This window comes from Tetrao urogallus (genome assembly GCF_951394365.1).
Source record: "Tetrao urogallus genome assembly, chromosome: 20".
In the NCBI taxonomy this organism is placed as follows: domain Eukaryota; kingdom Metazoa; phylum Chordata; class Aves; order Galliformes; family Phasianidae; genus Tetrao; species Tetrao urogallus.
In genome coordinates, this window is record NC_136833.1 from 7,203,247 (window position 1) to 7,224,163 (window position 20,917).

The 20,917-nt window shown below is 49.3% G+C and overlaps 2 protein-coding genes across 2 annotated transcripts in view; both read left to right on the forward strand.

Annotated features, from left to right (window-relative positions):
* VPS53 (VPS53 subunit of GARP complex) overlaps positions 1 to 12,713 on the forward strand; it is a gene marked incomplete at both ends in the record, with an annotated part of 47,062 nt that extends 34,349 nt beyond the window's left edge. Inside the window, 6 exons of the mRNA XM_079545015.1 lie at positions 704 to 782; positions 4,826 to 4,974; positions 8,750 to 8,819; positions 10,203 to 10,340; positions 12,081 to 12,185; positions 12,543 to 12,713. Coding sequence (XP_079401141.1) covers positions 704 to 782; positions 4,826 to 4,974; positions 8,750 to 8,819; positions 10,203 to 10,340; positions 12,081 to 12,185; positions 12,543 to 12,713 — 712 coding nt within the window. The remainder of the gene's footprint in view (positions 1 to 703; positions 783 to 4,825; positions 4,975 to 8,749; positions 8,820 to 10,202; positions 10,341 to 12,080; positions 12,186 to 12,542) is intronic.
* Positions 12,714 to 17,585: 4,872 nt separating this feature from the next.
* Positions 17,586 to 19,697, forward strand: RFLNB (refilin B; the record flags this gene model as incomplete). The annotated part of the gene is made up of 3 exons (XM_079545157.1): positions 17,586 to 17,795; positions 18,554 to 18,663; positions 19,367 to 19,697. 3 exons carry the CDS (start codon positions 17,586 to 17,588, stop codon positions 19,695 to 19,697), a joined length of 651 nt encoding a protein of 216 aa, XP_079401283.1.
* Between the last annotated feature and the right edge of the window lie 1,220 nt (positions 19,698 to 20,917).

The window sequence follows — 20,917 nt, forward strand, 5'->3', positions numbered from 1 at the left end:
GGGTTTATTTCATCACAGACAGCGTGGAGCTACCACCAAACACTTTTACAGCAATGGGCTGGGAGGTTTTTACCTCTGTGGTAGGTAAGCGTTTCTGGGGGGAGGCTCTTCTCGAAGCTCAACTGAGGGAAAATTGCTGTCACTTAAATCTGTGCCCTGCTCTGTTGTGAGGCTATGGGTGGCCTTTAGAGTCCCTTTGAACTCCTGAACTCTGTAGGCTCTGTTAGAATGCAGGCTGCTTGCTTATGGCCTGGGCTTCCCTCACTACAAACTCCTGTGTATCTGCCTGGAATTGTATGGGTTTCATTCCCTGCTGCTGAAGTACTGCTCCATGCTGTCTGGAGTGAAGGTTTCGAGTGGCTTCCAGCATAACCAGCATCAAATCTCTCATGGTGTGTTGTGATGCATTGCATTTACAACACATTTGCTGCTTTACAGGAGGTGTGTTTAGTTTGAAATGTAGTCAAATAGGTTTCTCTCCCCATTTGCAACCTTTTGGTCAGCTATAAAAATGTCCTCTCTTATGCAGCTCCTGATGAACAACGTGCAGATTTTCCTGGGTTCTTTTCAGTACAAGTTGTAGCCATGTAAATTCACAACATAATGCCAAGTTCATCTAGTAAGTTTTCTTCCTTCCACAGCCAAAGAAACCAGTTCTGACACTGAATTCTATCCTGAAACTTATGCTTGATTCTTTCTCCAGTGTGATTTCCAACAGCATACAGCTGCTAGTGCAGGACTTGGACGCAGCCTGTGACCCTGCCCTGACTGCTATGAGCAAGGTAAGGGTGGATTTGCCTGGGGAGAGGTAACCTTAACATGCACATCATTTACTTAGAGGTCTTGTTTGCTGTGATTGCTTGATTTCATTCTTTACTCTGAGTCTTATCCATATGTTGATTGCTTCTTGGAGCAGCGATTACTGTAGCTATAAATGTATCTTTCACTCCAAAACCTAAAATTCATGTTGGAGCTTTCATCCTTTTGCAGCTCTTTAAACACACAAACAACTGAATACTTTGTGTATCTACCTCAGACTCCCAGTGCTAATGCTAGTGAGAGTCCTCAAGATGTAGAGAACTTTTTTTAGCGTGAAATTTCAAATCTCCATTCTCGTTTGCTGCCTTGCTTGTATTCTTGGAGAAGTTTCACTTGGCTGCTGGTTTGTGGCTGTTAGGTGGAGGCAGTCAGAGAGTAATGTGGAATTGGGATATTGAACCCTATTGCTTCTGTGCTCCTCCTGAGGATGTATGGAGCCATTCCTAGAGAGGCCCACATGAGCTGAGCTGAAGGATTTGATTGCAGTTATGCTGTTGGCTTTTATGTGTTTGAAATGCAGAGCTGTGTTTTCTTGCCAAAGTATTGTGAAAACCCAGAGGGCTCTGGACAAAGGTGAAGACAACAAAAGTGAATTGAACTTTTTTTGTTTTTAAAGCAGAAATATTAAATGTAGGTCTCCATTTTGGTAGGATCGTGCCTTGAATTTTACTCACTTTTTCTTTATGATACAGTCCAGCTGTCACCAGCCTCACCACCCCCAGCTAATATTGGAAGTGGAATGCAGCTAACAAGAGAGCTTGCACAAGTCCCCCACAGAAAGGGGATTTTTGCTCCAGTAAAGTAACACCATTAGGAAGGGCTCAGTGCTTCAGGTGTCGCTTCTTTGCCATGACAGTTCCTTAGATCCTCCTGAACCCACCCAGCATAGCAGAGCTGGAATCACTCGGCTCTGTTTATACCCAAGTAAACCACAGCCTTGGGAAAGCAGCAGCTGGTGAGCCATTTATTTTTGTCTTTGGAAAAATAGTAAGATGCAGCATATGTGATGGGACTGATGATTTATAAACAAGTGAAGTGCTATAAAATTAACTAAATAAATACTTGTCACTTATGCACGCATTCCCCTATTCATATACAAGTTTTACTAGACCTGGGTTTGGTGCAAGAGTTTTTCCCTCACCCCCTTCTTCCCTCTCTTTAACATTTAATATTTGGAAGCTTAAAATCTCAGTCTGTACTAAGAGCTGCCGGGCTGACCCGTTCCAGGTTTCTGTACGTGAAGATGTGTCTATCTCAAGGCTGCTGCTCCATTAGGGCTCTCCCACTGTTCAGTTCCTCCTCATTTATTTCGCTCTGATGTCCAGCCCTGATGCCCAGGACTGAACAGTGCTGATCCTTTCTTTGAATCTGATGTACGTTTGTGAATAGATGATGGAAATTCTGCCAAGAAATGGCTTGCTGCCACACAGCACTTCTTGTGGATAACAAAGCGCTGTGAACGTGTTGTGGCATTTAATTCCCTGGTGTGCTTTTTAATTGTTGGGATGAGAAGCAGCTCATCTGCATGAGGTATTTTTGCCCCAATTAAGCTTATGGGTTGCACTGGATAAGGTTTCGTTTATTTGCTGAATTAAACATCGATTTATATGTAAAACTGCATGCAGAACAGGGACTGGGGAATATTTTAGTGACTCAAGTAGATCGCTTGCTGCTTTTAGATTTTGCTGAAAACCTTTTGGCACAGCTGTAATTTCCCACTTCCTTACAATTGAATGGACAGCAGCAAGCCTTTAAAAGCACAGCTTTAACATCTCCAATGCGTACGAGGAAAACCCAAGAGCAGAGCGATCAGAGCTGCCAGCTGCTAATTAAAGTCAGCACGAGCATGTTGGAGCCTGGATCCAGGTGCTCCCTGCCCCCTGCCTTCACTTTGCTCCCTCCTTGTGCTCTGATCCGGGGCTGTGGGGGCTCCCTGTGCCCAGGAATGCTGAGCTGGCAGTGGGATGCTGCAAGGGAGATGTGGTTCATCCCCAATGAATCCACAATATGACCCGTTTTGCTGCAGACACAGGATCTGCTGGTTCCTCTGCTCTCATCCTCTGAGTGATTTTCAGCTAGTGTATGTAAACTATGCGGATATCCCAAGAAAAACATACGGTGGGGGAAAAAGAGGTATAAATTGAAACTGTCAGGAACAAAGCTTTACCAGAAGAGTTGGGCTCATATTCCTTTTGATGACTTTTCAGTATGTGTACGATTTCTTGCATTGCAGCTACTGGGTTTTTTTTTTTTTTTTGCTGGTGAAATACACACAAAAAGGGCTATTTTTACTGTCCCTGCTTTAAAGTCTCGGTTGTAAAGTATTGCTTTTGGAGTGAAAACCAACAAAATGAAAAAGATTGCTCTGTTGTTGTTGTAGTAAGTCAGCTCAGCAGTCCCTTCCCACTTTTTGGCCATTCCTACAGATGGGAATGTTCATCTAGGACTGCTGTCTGTTGAGAAGAGCCAGCACTGAGAATGCCCAAATCCTGAGTATTTTCTCCAGAAGTTGGATATTAGGAAGTGTTTCTTCTCAGAGAGGTGCTGCAGTGGCACAGCTCTGCCCAGGGAGTGGGGATGTCCCCATCCCTCGAGGTGTTCCAGATCTTTGGGGATATGGAGTGAGGGGACACGGTCAGTGGGGTGGGTTGGGGTTGGCCCTGGGGCTCTGAGAGGTCTTTTCCAACCTGAGTTTCTATGAAGCAGTTGCCTGCTGAGCAGCCTTCCAGAGAAAAGGAGGAATTAAAGCCTGTAGAGCAGGTGACAGGAGAAATATCCCTTCTGAATATGCAGCTCCTGGGACATGAGCAGTCTGGGTTGTTGGTTGTACATAAGGACAGCCTTGGTACGATGCGTGCAGACTGTCAGACACTGTGGTTTTGTAAAGAATTTGGCTTCTTTTGCCTGTTAACTCACTGCTGCTGCATGTTGTTTGGATGAGATTGAATCAACTGGGGACAGAGGAGCTGTAATTAAATTAAAAACAGGACGAAAAAACCCTTTACATGCAAAATTGAGAACTCGAGGAGGAATATTTAAGAACAAATGCCCAGTCGAAAGAAAAAATAGTCACCTTCTGCATCTGTCCTGGTTGTCACATTTTCCTCCTGTTCCATCTCCAGCACGAGGAGCTGCACCTCTCAGCGAGCTCCATGAAGCTGCTGCAGGGTGCATGAACAGCAGCCGTGCTGGGGGCACTTTGCTTGTGTTCCTCACTGGGACTCAGATTTGTATGCAGATGTTTTGCCAGGGCCATCGTGGTCCAACCCAAGCGCTTCTTTTTTCCTAACACCTCATGCTGTGTGTGCTCCTCATGTTTTTTTCACAGAGCTCTGAGAAAGCCAACAGAGTCACACATCTGGCTGACAGGGGATGCTCTGTTGTGTTTCTGCTGACAGTAAATGAAGTCAAAATGAGAGCTTGAGTAATTTTTTTTTTCTTTTCTTTGTGTGCTTGGGCTGAGCTGAAGTTGGCATCCCAACTGGTACACTGAAAGTATTTCAGTGTGAGCTGCGTTGCTTTAGAGTGTTTTGGACTTCATTTCTACCTCCTCCACCTATCTGTCATCGGTCTCTCCAATATTAAAGCCTTGGCTGCCGTGCAGGAATCCAGACTTTGCAAGCTTGCAGTTATTTTCTCAAATGCCTGTAATAAGGATTTATATGGGCACTTCATCCCAAAAAACTGGGAGCTGTTAAATATTAAGGCAGCCTAGGGTGCTCCAAAAACCTCTTTTAATGCTGGTGTTTCCCATTACCAGCCATAGGCTCTCTGTTCTGCGGCAAAAAGGGCCGTTCTGGGTTTTCCTTCTTTGCATTTTGTTCTGGTTTTGCTCAGTCAATGCAGTGACAAGGGATATGACCTCGATGGTGGTGAATTGCAGAGACAGTCTCTTGATAATTAATTCCTCAGAGATCCTTCTGCAGGAAGCTTGTACAGTTTTCCTTATGTATTGCTTGAATCCTGGTGAGTTAAACTGCTTGTTTGTTATCTCCTCTTTGTGCAGATGCAGTGGCAGAACGTGGAACATGTTGGTGACCAGAGTCCTTATGTCACCTCAGTGATTCTCCACATCAAGCAGAACGTCCCCATCATCCGTGACAACCTGGCATCCACCAGAAAGTATTTCACTCAGTTCTGTATAAAGTTTGCAAAGTAAGTTACCAACGTGGCACAGAATTCCTCTGCTTTTCACCAGTCTGTCAGTACGTGACCATTGTTTGCTTCCTAATGTGCAGGCAGTGCTTGGGTGAAGACCAATCCAGGTCTACCCCATCCAGGCATATGGGGTAGGGCAGCAAACACCTGCAGCTGCTGGCAAAATTAAAAGATAGTTCAATTTCTTATCTCAAGAAAGGTCTGGAAACATCATAACCCCCAGAATGCAAATATCTGAGTGTTTTCCAGGCAAATTGTTTGATACTGTGAAAGTAACTGGAAAGTGTTCCATGGAACATGGAAAATTTCCTCTTGCCTTTGTATTCAGGGCTGAGGGTGTCGTTCTCCAGCACTTCTGGAAATCCAAGCTTTGAAGCTGTGTGTCCAAAACCAAAATTCAGTTCTCTGGGAAAATGTTTTCAACTCTTGCTTGTTTGCCTGAGGCCATTTGAGCTCGGCATCCAATGCCCCAGGGAAAAGGCACAGGAGGACTTGGCCAGTTGTAGCTGCACGTGGCTATCCTGGTAGAGCCTTGGGAGCAGCACCATACATATCATGTGTCTCCCTTTAAAATCTTTCACATTTCATTCAACCATAATAAGCTAATCATCCTGAAATAAACCGTATGGCCTGGCAGTTACTGTGTGGATTTGAGAGCAATGCTCCAGTTCCTGCTTCAGCAGGAAAAGCTGCAGTAGGCTCTCCTGAGAACCATTAACTTTCGCAGCGGGGAGGCTGGCCTCAGCGTTTCATTCCCCCTTTCTATCTCTGGGTACTCATTAGTTTGCATTAAGGAGCAGTTACTGATAAATCATATTATGACATTGGCCATAATCACTGTTTGAAAAGCTGTCCCAGTGAAAATGTATTGCACTTAAGCCTTTTATGTGGTTATGCTTGAATTTTATATTGCTCACATAGTGATAAATAATAATAGAAAAAAAATTTACTCAGCTGTTCACAGCACACTCATAATACTTCAGCTTAGTTGTCTCCCTTTTAACTTTATTGCTAAGCACATACCCTGCAAGCTCTGCATAAAATACCTCAGTCTCACATACGAGAGGAGTCCAGATCTGAAGTGTGTGCCTTCATCAGAGCTTATTCCATGGAACACCACAGAAAGCTTCCTTCTGTATGTTAATGCCTGCATCTCTGTGACCTGCCAGCCACTCTCTGCTCTAATGGATTGCATCAAGGGCTGGGGTTGAGTTACGGGACCACGGGGGAGAAGGCAGCTAAAGTCACCAAATTTAAAAGAGAGATGTGAGCCAAGTCTGGAAGGAGAAGAATTACCGTCAGGAATTGCATCAATCCTCTAATCTCATCTGTCATTTTCGCTTTGTTTTGACCCATGTGCAACCCTCACTGCCCTGAATTAGTGAGAGGCGTGCAGCAGCGGGCCCTGGGGGTTACATGGAGGAGGGCTGCAGCGAGGAGCTCTGTTGGTTTGGAAGCAGAATGCTGAGCTCAGCCTGGGCGAGTCCACAAGGGCTGGGCACGGCGTAGTGCAGAGCTGCGGTGACGCAGTGACACCGGGATGCTTGGGATGACATCCCATCATTGCTCATCTCCCTGCCTGCCCTGCTCAGCACATCAGCGTGGGGGATTGGGAAAACACAGGCTGAGCCTCTCCCATCGGATGGGAGCCTCTCGCATGCTGTGGTTTCTGTGCTTTAGGTTCCTCGTCTGCTTTATTGTTACACGAGGGACTTGTCTGCTTCGATGGAGCTGGTTTTACAGCCGAAGCTGCAAATGATTTCTGGCATCCAGTGGATCTCTGTGGATGTGCAGGGAGTTAAAGGCGTTCAGAGCACAAAAGTGTGTGCTGAGCACTCACTGCTGAACGTGCACGTATCGCTCACATTGGGTTTGCTTCCAAGAGCCAAACTCTTGAGTCCTACACAAGAAAGTCGAGTGATTTTTTCTTTTTTTTTTCACTTAAGGGCAACTGCTCTTAAAAAGAAAAAGGGAAAAAAAAACAACCCTAAAAAAAACAGAGCAGCCCTTGGATCTCATGGTTTGTCTCGTCTGTCCTGCTAGAGCTGAAAAGCTGTTTCCAATAAGACAGCATGAAATAACAGGCATGCGGGGATGGAAGGTCGCTTTCTCCTTCTGCACTGATTGTGGGTGGCCATCCTAAAAGGCCTGGGAATGGTTTTATGTGAGGCAGAGTGCTGGCTGTGAGATACCACATGGTTATACGGTGCTAAAAAGTTTCTCATGCACAATGTGAGCATCAGCTCCATGTCTGACCTTACAGAGAGCAAGAGCATTGGACCCACATGCAGATCAAAGGTACAGGGACCTCCTGTGCTCTTCCCCTTGGACACGCTGCTGCACCCGGAGCTGGTGGCATTGCCTGAGCTCCAGCTGTGCTCAGCACTCACTAATTGCTTTCTGGGAATCATTCACACACCTGAAAAATGGCCTTCTAAGGTATAACCTACCTCCTGAGCTATCTCTAAGTGCTTTATTACAGGAGGAGGCAGGGCTTGTTTTTCTCCCCTTATTTACGTTCTATTGCCAAGGCTGTTTCTCCAGTGGCCAAATTCAATGTTGTTTAGGGCAGCCCGGTAGCTGGTTCTCAGCAATGGTTTGAACTTGTTCTACTTGATGCCTCTCCAGGAAAGGATGATTCAGTGAGAGGTCACAGCTGTGTCTGAGTGAAGGGAAAGGGAAGGAGATTTTGCTTGGGAAGGCTCTTCCTTGAGCCATTTCGTGCTCTGTGCTCAGCAGCTTGGCATGTTCTATGCCTGAGTTATGCTTTTGTCATTCGTTCATGAGGAAGGGTGAAAAATAAAAGTCCTGGCTTGGAGAACAGGTGTCAGGACAAACAAGACGCTGACGGTGCTCTTTTGTTCATTGGAAGGGAAAAAATAGCTTGACAGATGGGAGGGGGAAACCACACTGAATTCACATCATCACCAAAAGCAGCGCCTCATTCAGAAAACAGACCCAACTGTGAGACCTAAGGACAGAGATGCTGAAACTGAAGAATTGCCTCATGTTGGGACAAGGCCCTGGAAATAACATTGGCTGCATCCAGCTGATGAGGGCCCTTATCTTCTGCTGCTTTGCCACTGGAGCACGAAGCTTCCACAAAGCCTGCTAACAAGAAGCAAAAAGCCAAAACCAAAATTCTGGGATGCTTTGTGCAACGTGGTGGATATTGGGCTTGGCTTCCAGCTTTACCAAATTCTCTGCTATTGAGTGTATGTACCTTGAGCATCTTCCTGAGTCTGAAAAATAGCAAAATAGGAGAATGTGTTGTCCTGACTCTGTTGGCTGGAAGCTCTCTGGAGGGATGCTGTCCTGCGTGTGTCCCTGCAGACCTCCAGCCCTGGCTGGATCTCAAGTTCAGTTTGTAATATACGTGTTGTGGAATTACTGTGTGCGATAAAATGTCAGTTCTGGATACAGTCTAGATGCTTCCACTCCATGTCCATGAATAGCTGTACTAATCCTGGTGTGTAGAACGTACCATAGTTGGTTTTCTTGTTCTTTAACTTGTGCTGTAGTACTTCATATATAATTTACAGCAGTTCATTTATGTGCAGATTCTCAACTTAAAGATCATCGTGGAGTAAAGGAGAATAATTAATTTCTATTTATTATTCTTAATGTGCCTAGAGTCAGCTGGAGAGCCATGCACCTACTGTGCATTTGTGGAAAGCCAGGTGCTGTTGTGGTCCTGCATGCTTTGTTAGCCCAGCATCCTGTATGATCCAAATACTGACATTAACTGTCATTCTGTGTCTTTTCTTTGCAGCTCTTTCATTCCCAAGTTCATCAACCACCTCTTTAAGTGCAAGCCTATCAGCATGGTGGGAGCAGAACAGGTAAGAAGTAGTAGTTGTGTTCTAAGTAGTATTTCACCATTTCTGTATTCAAGAAGTCCATACAGATGTTGGTAAAAGGGGCAGAATTCGTGTACACTCACTGCCTGCTCAGCCATCAAGCAGAAGGATGCCATGTCCTGCAGGGGCTTTGCCCACTGGCCCCAGGTGCTGGCCCCTTCTACTGGGAGGAAATGAAGCTGAAGGAGCCAGAGAGCTGATGACAGAGTTTGTGTCCTGGCCAACAGGGAGTGCAAATAGATTTTTGCCTCCTATGATTTTCCTGCTATGTAAGAATGGCCATCATCTTCCTTTCCTCAGAACTGTGCCAGGAGATTGGGGTCATGGTCACAAAGTGGGATGTTTTTTCTATTTTGTTCCCAAAATTGCCAAACCTGAACTTGGTGGGAGTTTGGAGTCTTGCTAGGCAAGAGGTGCTGGGGAGCCTTAAGGCAGAATGGTTTCCTTTCCATGTAAGTGAGCACGAAGAAGTCTACATGGAAAGGAGAATTCCTCAGCCAGGAAAAAAATTCATGGGGTCTGTTAGGATCTGCAGGAATCCTGCTCTGAGGGACAGCCTGACACAGCACCAGGCTCAGCAGCTCTGCTGTGCACAGAACTGCCCCTTTGTGCTGTGGTTTCCTGGCTTCCCAGAACCGTACTGATAACATCAGTTCATCTCCTGCAGTTTCTGACCTCCGCCTCTTTAGAGGTATGGGAAGAGTGCAGTATTGGGGTTAATTTCACTCTGAGGCATCCTAACCCATAGGAGTGGATTGTCAGGCAGGGGCTGAGCAGTCAGTGCTGAACACAGAGGCTGCTGCTTGCTTCTGGGCTGCTGAAAACCACCATGCAGCAGGCTGAGAGCTGCAGTCAGCACAGGATGTTGTGCAGTTCTTAGGGTAGAGATGTTGTGTTGTAATTCTTTTTTAACGTGGAAAAACAATTGGTTGAGTAAATGCAGAAAACTTGATGTAATTGCTTGTTAGCTGCAAGAGGAAGCATGTTGGTAATTCATTTGACCTTGGTATTTAAATAATGATCCAGCTACAGGTAATCAGGATTGTTTGTACTGTTTATAGTTCTCAGTTCATACTGTCAGAAGGAAGAGGAGGGAGGAATGCAGGCTGTGTGTGCCAGGTGCTGGGCTGCCCCAAGGCCACAGAGCAGTGCTGTTAGAGCCAACAGCTGGTGCTGATAAATAGCTGTGGGTGATCTTGTCTCCTTGAAGTGCCATTACATGGGTCAGCCCCTCCTGTCCCTGCAGTCCCATTACCAGGATGCTTTCAGCGTGAGAAGTATTAAACTTTTGGCGTGTTGGATTATAGCAGCTAATGGAGCTGTGTAGAAGGGACCCACGTAACAGGGTGTGATTAACTATTGCAGCTGCTGCTGGACACTCACTCTCTGAAGATGGTCCTCCTGGATCTGCCCTCCATCGGGTCCCAAGTGGTGAGAAAGGCTCCTGCCAGCTACACGAGGATAGTGGTGAAAGGCATGACTCGGGCTGAAATGATCCTGAAGGTAACTCAAGGCTTTTGATAACCTGCCAGCCAGACTGCTGGCCTGGGAATCCAAGCAAGCAAATTCCAGGGGGCCCTTGCTCTGAACACAGCACTGCAGATTGCACGTGAATGTATGCGTGCTTGTACGGGTGTGCTGCCAGCTGCTGCAGAAACCTGGCTCGTTGGCCTTGGTTTTGCTGCTGCTTCTCTTTCATCACCACATTTGGGGTTTTGTCCTCATTTTTCAAGATAGCTGAGTGCTCAGGTTCTGCTTACTGGGAGAGCTGAGGCAAACGGGTTCCCCTGGGAGGTTGTGAAAATCAGAGCTGACATCCGTGAGTGTCTGTCTTAGGGCAGACCCTCCAGTTCAGGTTACTCCAGGCCTTTGTGCAGACTTCATCCCGCAGGGGAGCCAAGCTGTGCTTGAGTCACCTGTTTACTGTCTAGTGCAACAGCCAGTGCAAACATGTCTGGGTTACTGTATTCACCAGAGCCCTTTTTCATTTTCCAGACCTGGTGCCTGGAAAATGACCCAAAAGCTGTGTGTTGTCTTCATAAAAAGTAACGAGCAAAGCAATCTCCCCTGCTTCCCCTTCCCCCTCATTGTCTTTCTGCAGCAAGAAGGTAGGTCTGAGCCCAGGAGAAGCCAAGGGAGCTCTGCAGTTGTGCTGGGCAGTGGGTTTGTCCCCTGCTCGCTGACCACACTGTGAGGATGTTTCTGACAGTGATTTGGGCTCTTTGTGCTCGGCCGCTTCTCCATGTTGCTTTGCTCACCCACCCAGGGTGATGTCATGGCTGACTTTGTGTTCTGGATTCGTAAATCAGTTCTGAAATTCTCTGCTTTTGGGATGAAGTGACTGAGGTGTAATTAGATACGTTAAAGCAAGTCTAAATTTTTGTAGAAATAGCCTGAAGAAAAATACCTTTTTATTGCCAACAGGAGCAGGAAACGTTGTTGCCAGTTGTGCACAGAATCCGGTCTTTCCTTGATGCTTACACTGTACATTGAGGAGTCTTTTCCCTAAGAAATTCACTCCGTCAAAAGGATGGAGTAATGCACTCAGGGGTCACAGGCTCTCCTCCGTATTACTGAGATGGTTTAGAAGTGATGCCTCTGTTGCACACAGTGCCACTGTGTAGCACTGAGTCCTGGCTTGTACCCGTGCAGCTAATTCAGTGGGAGGATCATTAAGCCCATGGATGGCACAAACATGTTAATTCAGCTAAGCTGCAGAAAGCTCAGATGTGAGCACGGAGGAGGGAGTCAAGGAGTGCACATCCTGCAGAGCCATTTCCTTTCTTCTCTGGCTGCAGTGTCTGAAGTTCCAGCTTTTCATCTTAGCACTGCATTTTTACAAGGGCTGTAAATTAAGGATTTATAAGCGTATACATGGCTATGATGTTTCATTGGTCTGAAGTGCAGCGAAAGAAAGAAATGTCTCAGTGACAGAATGCAGTGTGGGGTGAGATGGGTCAGTGGAAACATATGGAAACATTTTCAGAGATGGGGAAGAGTCTGGTCCTGTGCTCTTCCTGCCCTACATGTTGCCATGCACATGCATGCATGACTCCTGCTGCCTGATCCCCTACTGGGCAGGGGACTTCAGCTCACATTTACCTGTTGGCACATGCAACATCTTACTTGTTCCTTAAACATTGTATTTTATGAGAAACCAGACCTGCTGTCACTCATGCCTGAACTCAGCACTGCCTTTAGTTCCTAGAATTTGTCTGAGCTCCTCTGTTCTTGCCTTGGCAGGTGGTTATGGCCCCGCATGAGCCCCCAGTTGTGTTTGTTGACAACTACATCAAGCTTCTTGCTGACTGCAGCACGGACACTTTCCAGAAGATACTGGACATGAAGGTTAGAAACAGTCCTGCAGAACTTCTACTCATTTCTAGAGCTGCTCTGAGATTATTGGTGACTCTCTCAGTAGAAATAAAAGGGATTTGGGAGCGGGAAAGACATTTTTGAAGGCAAACGTCCTCTCTACTGTGAAAGTGTGTAGAGTTGCTCCTGAAGAACACCTCCTCAGTTTGGTTAGCGTGCTTATAGCTATATAAGCTATATACAAGGGGCAGAGCTCAGCTGTCTCTGTGTCACTGAGAGATCTGCTGTTTGGGGGGTGAACAAAGGAGATTTGAAATGAGTTTTCCTGCGGTCATCAGCCCATGTGCCTGCTCCTCGATCTAACCTCATTGCTTCCCTTTGCTGTGGCAGGGCCTGAAGAGGAGTGAGCAGAGCAGCATGCTGGAGCTTTTCCGCCAGCGCCTCCCAGCACCTCCTTCTGGGGTGGAGAACAGCAGCTCACTCTCACTGAGCACCCCAACCCCTGAGCAGGAATCCTCCCGGATACGGAAACTGGAGAAACTCATCAAAAAAAGGCTCTGAGCAAAAGGAACCTGTTGCTCAGGACTAGCTGCAGGCACTGGGAGAGCACAGCTCTTGGGAGTTAATATTTACAGAATGCTGCTGGAAGATCCGTGTCCCATCGCTCTCATGCCCTGTGATCTGTTGCCCATCATGTGCTGTGGCACTGCTGCTCCATTCAGACCAAGGGAGAATCTGACCACGGTGTTTGCCCTTAGATAGCTTAGCATGGGTGAAACCCAGGACACCGTGGTGGAGAAAACAGAGGCACCTTGAAGTCAGCAGCTACAAAAGGGATTTAGGTGCACAGAGCATCTGGCTATGATGTGCTTGTCCCAGCTACCAGCCCAGTGAGGCTCTCCTGCTGCATCACTATGGATTTTGCCTGAGAACTTGGTGTTACTGCTTGCTCCCTGCTGCAGAGCTGCTCCTCTGTTTCGTTATTTATTTGGGGATTGGGAGGGACAGAAAGAAACAAAATAATGATGATGATAGTAATAATTTTTAACAACTTTCAGGCATCTGAAAGCTCGACTGCAATTGTTGGAAAGGCCCAGGACAGAGCCATGATGCCAGCACCAAGTAGGATCTGTTGGGGTGTCAGCATCCCTGCCCTGCCTGTGCTGGATCCCAGAGGAGGCTCAGTGCAGGCACTCATCACCTCCTCTCTACCAGTGCTGGATTTCTTCCTGAACTGCTCTGTACCCTTCTCCTGGGACTCTGAAACTGTGTGCCCACTCAGTAAATAATTGAATCCCACATGGACTTTGGGGCCAATAGACCGGCTGTGCCTGCTTTATGTTAACTCAAGCTTCACAGGTATTTGCAGGAAAAATGTCATGTAACAGTCCTGCAGGTGAGGAGTGAATGCACTGTCAGATGCCTTCCAGGTGGGGTCCCAACCTCATTGAATTTGGGTCTTGTGACTTTAATTTCTAGGGGACCGGTCCCTATGGATGTGTCACTGTGGACATCAGCACTCATTGCTGCACAGCTGGGAGGGAGGGGCCAGGCAGACTGCAGGAAAATGAGCTGTGTCCACCCAGCCCCTAAGATTCACTGCAGGGGGAAAATGAGAAGCTCCCAGCATAGCTGCCATTCCCTGCAGGGGCTGTATTTGTGGGGCATGGGCTGCACCCCTTCCTTCTGCCCATTTGGTGACAGTGGGAAGGCAGGATGTGTGCCCAGCGTAGTAAAACCCTGTACTCCTTCTGCACAGCCAGCAAATCAGCCTGCTCCAAGCAGTCAGGAGATGGTCACAGGATTCGAACAGAACGAACAAACCCACAGAGAGGAGATCCTTACTAGGCAGGTGTCTCCTAACGGCTCCATACGCCTTAGCCCTGCAGTGAGGTGCATGCCAACAGGTGAGGTAACACTGTCTCTTTTGGCTGTGTTTTTGGGGTCCCCGGGCCAGGATCCTGCAGTGGGAGGTAGCAGCGAGGAGAGACAGCATTACAGATCTCCCCAAACCCATTTATTCACTTATTTCTTCTCCTAATTTCACGTCGGGTGACAAAAAGAAGGGTATTGGAAAGCTCATGGGGATTGTGAGCAGCCCTTCTTAAAGGACACATTATCTCAAGGCACAACGTGAATTATTGTTGTTGGATGCAGTGGTTGGGGTGGGGGGAACGTGGTGCTGCAGAGATTCATTATTCCCAGAGGGGGGAAATAATTTATTTGAGATAAATTTTCGCTATGTCTGTGGATGACTCTCTCACTGAATTATGAATAGGTGAAGATGATGTTCAAGTTATCGTCATGTGTCTTTCCCTGAAGGCTTCTCCTGTTTCATTCTCTGTGTTTCATTCTGGAAATAAGAGGAAATAAAAGGAGAAATGGATTTTTAGTTTCAGCCCTTGAGGAGTGCTACAGGTCTGGGTATTTTGAGTTCCACTCTGCATTTTTCTATTTCCAGTTTTGAGGATTTTGTCCCCTTGACTTTTGGGTACTTCTGGGGTTTGGCACGTCTGTATGCATATGTGTCAGCTTTTGGCATTTACTTCTCTGGGGAATAAAGGAAGGTTTTTTCCTGTGTACAGTGTCACTTTTAATGTGCTTTGGCCGAGGTGTAATTCTGGCTGTGTGTTGGACTGTGACACTGAATTAAATGCTTCCTGGATGCTTCTGGATGCTTTCTGTACAGCTGCACACAGCAAAGTGCAGCAGTTCCTCACCCAAAACTGTGCTGTGTGCTGGGGCTCATGCTCCTGATCGCTGTGACTCCCTGGCAGCTCTGCTCCCTCCTGGCCTTCCCACCTCGTTGGCCTCTGTAGCCCCGCTTAGGAGCTTGGTATAGAATTAGCCTGGAGAATTAGAGCCTCATTTGCTTTTCTCTGGAACTGCTGGGTTTACTGCCTGTGCTCATTTGTGGATCTCAGCCAAAGAAGCTCTGCTGGCCCTGAGCTCCCAGGTGTGAGCACATGGGGTTGGATTTGGGGCTTTGCCAGCTTTTGCTTTGCAGAGAGCTGGTGCCATCGGTTCTGGGGTGGTGGCGACCAGGTGCCAGCATGACTCGGTGCCATCACCATCATCCATCAGAGAAGAACCTGATTCCCAGGGCTGTGCAGTTCCCAAATCCCTGCAATTCCTGCTGCTTCCAAGCGTGGCTGCGAGCAGAGCTCGGTGTCCAGCTCATTTGTGGTCTGCACCCACGGGAGCAGCCTGGTATTTCCCATCATTTGGAAATAGTTTTCCATCGTTATCGAATAACACAGCATCCTTCTGATTTGTTTCACCAGCCCTCAGGGATGGCCCCCCGGCTCGCTGTCAATGCAGTTATTGTTTGATTACTGATTACGCTGAGCGAGCCCAGCCCTGGTGGAAAGTCCTTTATGGAAAGAGGACCTTGATAAGAGTCTCAGATCTGCTTTGTCCCAGCCAGGGGGCAGGCAGTTAAAAAGTAAATAACGTGGACAAACAGGGAAAAGATTTCCAGTGCCATTGGTGATGATGTATAGATCCACACGGTATGAGAGGCTTAAAGAGAGAGGCTGTCAGCAGTGTCCTTTTAATTAAGCAGCTGCAATTCTGCTTAACCCTTTCACTTTCACCCTAGCAAAGAAGTTATCAGCCCTGGACACGGGCTGCAGGGTGACTTCAGGCTGCTCAGACCCCTCTGCTTCAGCTGCTAAACCCAGAAACAAGAGCCAGGAGGGGCCCAGCACTGCAGGAGCAGCACTGGGGACACCTCTGGCAGCTGCTAGGGGAATGCCACAGGTCATCCCTGCTGTAAACAATGCTGACTTGGTTACTGGCAGAGCAGTCGTAGCTCAGGAGCTCCACAGCAGCTCTGAAACAACAATTGCGTTCATCCGGAAACTGCTCCAGCAGTTCATTTCATAAAGGGCTTTGATGGGAGGTTTTGGAGCAAGAGGCGATCGGCTTTCCCGCTGCTCTTCTTGGGGAATGTGTTTAAATCAAAAGGAACCGAACACCTGTCCAGCACATTTGCTCAGACCCCAAAGATTTCAATCAATTATTTTTTTCAACGTCCTTTTTCTTTCCATCTGCTTTTTTTTTCTTTCTTTCTTTTTCTTTTTTTTTTTTTTTTTTTTTTCCAGCAAAGACAAACAGCCTCATAGTATTTCTTCAAAGGAATGTAAATTCCTTGAGGAAGTATCCGGAGTTCCCAGCACAGCATAGCTGCAAACCACAGACGCCTACGGCTGAAAGCTCCGCTCTGCTTTCAATTTGGGGGCAGCGAAGGAATTCTTTTTAAGGCTTTGGGTTCTCTGGTGCTGGGCCCATCAGGCCAGACAGCGTGTTCCTGCACGGGGCTGTTTGCTTTGGCTGCCTGCAGGCATTGCTTTCCATCCACACGAGTATTCCCCCACCGAATCTGATGACACGGCGCAATTACTTCATTAGGATTTTCCAGAAACCCTTCCTTTAGTCTCTTTGAGTGCTGGAAAGGCCTCTCCTGTTTTCCTCTTTCACCTTCTGCAGCTTTGCCTGAATAATGTGGCTGAGGGCGGCAGCGCAGCCGCGTGGCTTCAGCTCTGCAGCGGGAGCTGGGGGCAGCTCTGTGATGTTTGAAGGGTCTTTGTTTGAAGCCTGTCTTTGATTCTGGGACCTTATTGCTCGTTGTGGCCAGGTGAGGTTGATTTATTCTCCCAGTGATAGAGAGGTGATGGCCTCATGTCACACAGGGGAGGGTCAGGTTTATTAGGAAACATTTGTTCTTAGGAGTGGTGCTGCAGTGGCACACAAGGAAGTGCAGTGTCAGGGGGAAATTATTTACAGAGAGAGTGGTGAGGTATACTAGAACAGGCTGCCCAGAGAGGCTGTGGATGCCCTGTCTCTGGAGGTGTTCAAGGCCAGATTGGATGGGGCCCTGAGCAGCCTGGTCTAGTATTAAAGAGGGAGGTTGGTCCTGCATGTGGCAGGGGGGTTGGAGCTTCATGATCCTTGCGGTCCCTTCCAACCCTGGCCATTCTGTGATTCTGTGATCTCAGGAGCAGCGGAGATGTGGCACTGAGGGCAGTGCTCAGTGGGCACGGTGGGATGCCGTGGGGCTGAACCTGGGGATCTGAGAGGTCTTTTCCGACCTGATTCACAATTCCCCACTGCCTCACCACCCTTGCAGCCGGGCGCACGCGGGGCGTTCAGCTCAGCTCAGCACAGCGGACGCCCACCGGGACGCCCCACGGCTCTTGTCCCCACCGCTCGGTGAGGGCTGCGAGCGCCGCGTAGGCCCCGCCCCTTTTATTTTAAGCCACGCCCCTTTGCGCTAACCACGCCTCTTCTCGCGGGGCACACCCCCTTAAGCCACGCCCATTTGACTGTAACCACGCCCATTCTCGTGACCGCGCCCCCATAGGCCACGCCCCTCTAGCCGCCGCTGTCCGGGCGCAGGGCGCGGAGCGGGGCCGGGCTGGGGGCGCCGCCATGGTGGGGCGGCTCAGCCTGCGCGAAGTTCCCGAGCTGCCCGACGCCAGGAAGCGGGGCGACGCGGGGCTCGACAGCCCCGACTCCGGGCTGCCCCCCAGCCCCGGACCCGCCCATCCACACTGGCCGCTTTCCGCCGGGAGTCCGGAGCGAACCGCGCACAACGGACTGCCGGAACCCGAAACCCACGCGTCCGTCTCCGCGGCTGCGGTACGTCCCGGGCGTTCGGGTCCTTTTGGGGGGGGAAACGGGAGGGAGGTTCGGCTCGAGGGAACGGCGGGTGAGGCCGCAGTCTGGGGTCTGGCGCCGAGGGAATTGGCGGCTCCCAGCCCCGGGCAGCTCGGTCTCCCGTCGGAGTTGGGATCGTTGTGCGACCCCGCAAAGCCCCGCGGAAAACGGCTCGCGGTGTCCCGAGTCCGTGCCGGGACTGGAGCCGGTGTGCCAAAGCGCTCCCAGCCGGCAGCGTCCGCGCAAGGCTGCGGGAAGCGGTCCTGAGCGTTACTGCTGAGTTACGGTACGAGCGTTCGTACGGCAGAGGTGGAATTGGGACGGACTTAGCGCCGGAGGGGGATCGGAGACCCTGAGGACGGCGGGATGCTCGGCACTGCTCTTCCAGCAGAGGGCACGGGGCTGCTGTGCTGCAGCAGTCGGTCCTTCCCGGTGTGGGACCTCACAGGACTGTCGCTGCTTTGGTTGAATGCTTTTGGGACGGTGCTGTGGTACAGCAGCCACGTGAAGTTTATTCCTTGCCAGCCTGTGGGCTGTGCCTTCCCTGTGCCCTGCGCTGTTCCCGAAGGGAGCGCTGTGCTCTCCAGAACTGTTCCGTGCCCACCTCCTTGGGGTGGTGTTGTGCCCTTGGGTTGCACCCCCAGCATTCTGCCCAGCAGATTCTCCTGCACATAACAGGAAGCACTACAGAATATGCCGATGCTGTGACTTAACAGGCGTTACTTTTACTTTTCTTGCAGAATTCCACGTTCTCTCCCAGCCCTGCTCTCTCCAGCTGCCCTCCAAGACTGTGTCCTTTATCCTTTGGCGAAGGCGTTGAGTTTGACCCTTTACCACCAAAGGAAATAAGGTAAATACTGCGTTACACCATCACTGGTTGGAAGGAGCTAGCACATAAAGGAGTAGCTGGGCCTTATCAGTGTGTGAGTCAAGTTAATTTATTTGCAGAGCTGTTGCTCACGCAGCTGTACATTCCTGGACCTGGACATTTGCACAGACTGAAGGAGTGTTCAGCCTCTCTTTAATCCCATATGGTTTTTTTCCAGGAAGACTTCCTGTGTTTTACAGCCCTGCTTTTACTCCTAAATGCTGCCTCTCAACTCATTAACCAGGAAAGGACCTTCACAGAAGCCACCTCTTTGTTAGGGGGAAGGAATTGTCCTCTGCCTGGTGCAGGAGGGGCTGAAATCTGCAGGCCTGGAGGTGGGAAGGAGCCCAGTGGGGCTGTTTGTACTGAGTGAAGGCCAACCCAGAGCTGCTGCAGCGTAAAGGGGGTGAACGATCACTCTTGACAGTGGAAAACAGAGAGTACAGTAGGGACTTAGCACAGCACAGAGTAGGGATGCTTCTGTGCAAAGCCTAAGGGTGAACGCAGCCCTCTAGATTGAGGCACTGGATGGCTGTAGGCTTCCCACACTCTGACCTGACAGCGGCGGTGGGGAGGTGATTCCCAGTGCTGGCAGTAGAGCTGAGGAGCAGCACTGATACTCCATTTCCCACAAGCTGCACGAGCAGAGCTCTCCCACGTCTCTCCCCTCCTCTCCCCACTCCAGGTACACCTCCTCAGTGAAATACGACTCAGAGAAGCACTTCATCGACGACGTCTACATGCCCGTGGGCTTCAGCGTTTCCTCCTGCAGCCAAACCATCGTCTGCGTCCCCGACTGCACGTGGCGCAGCTACAAAGCCGAGCTGCGTTTCCAGCCCCGCAACAAAGCCCAGCGCTTCACCAGCACCACCATCGTCTACCCGAAGCACGCCAAGACTGTGTACACCACCACCCTGGATTACAACTGCCGCAAATCCCTGCGGCGTTTCCTCTCCAGCGTCGAGCTGGAAACCTCTGAGTGTTTCGGGAGCGATTGCGTCCTGGATGGCTGCTGAGCGGCGGCCGTCCCCGGTGCTCCGATCCGTCCCAGTGCTCCGATCCATCCCGGTGCTCCGATCCGTCCCGGTGCTCCGATCCATCCCGGTGCTCCGATCCGTCCCGGTGCTCCGATCCGTCCCGGTGCTCCGATCCATCCCGCTCCCATCTCACCGCGCTATCGCTCTCTGTTTGCTGCGCTGGGTGCAGAGCCCACCTTTGCAGTCCCCACCTCTTGCTCAGCTCCTATTCCTGCTTTAAGCGTCAGGTGGTTTTCGGTGGGGGTGTGACTCAGTGAGGGATTTCTTTGCTGTTAAAGGGTTCCCTCCCCTACCCCACAGTGCAGATGGAAAGAAGGGGAAGCGTTTTCCCGGAGAAAACAATAATAGAATGTGGGATAGCGTTGGGCTGGGGGAAGTGTATTGGATGCTTTGTGGGGATGTGCAAAGATAAGGGCTGTTCAGTCTTGCGGACAAACATCCAGGTCTCTGGGTTACGTACAGCCAGAGCTGTCATTCATTTTGGTTTGGATTATGGGACTCTCATCTGGAAGTTGGCCTCCTGGAATCTGCTGGAAAGAGCTAACAGAAAGTCTGGGGTGCTGTGCTTAACAGATCTGAAATGTTATCCAATGGCATTCGTGTCTGCTCTGAAGGTATGATTTGGAAAGAAGTGTAGAGCAGGAGAGAAACTGCTTTTGCAGCTCCAGGCAGCAGAGAAGGGATGAGGACGGGGTAACAGCTTGGGCTGCAGGAAACTGCTGCCATGTGCAGCAGGAAAGTTGTGGGGCCAAAGGGAACAACTTCAGGTTGCATTGGCAGCTCTCAACCTGCATCTAATAAGGATTTAGTGAGTTAGAGACCCGGGAGCCTGTCCTGGAGCTGTGCTTAGGGTGTGTATGTGCACGTGGGGTGAGTGGTGTGGAAATGTACTTCAGCATGAACTGATCTGGGAGACTGCAACAGGGAAGCAGGTGTGAGTTGGTGCGGTTTGTTTTGTCGTCCTTTTGGTTTTGTACTTATTTATTAGCTCAGAACGGAACGTCCTTCATCTTTGCTTCAGGTAACCGAATCCCAAAACAGTTCCAGGGTGGCAAAGGTTCAGGTGGGCTCTGCTCCAGGATGAAGAGCAGCACGGTGTTGTCATTAAACACATCAGCTTCAGACAGCGGAATTTAGGGGGTGCATCTCAAATCCACACCAAGATGGTCCCTTAAACACAACCCCAAGGTGGCACAACC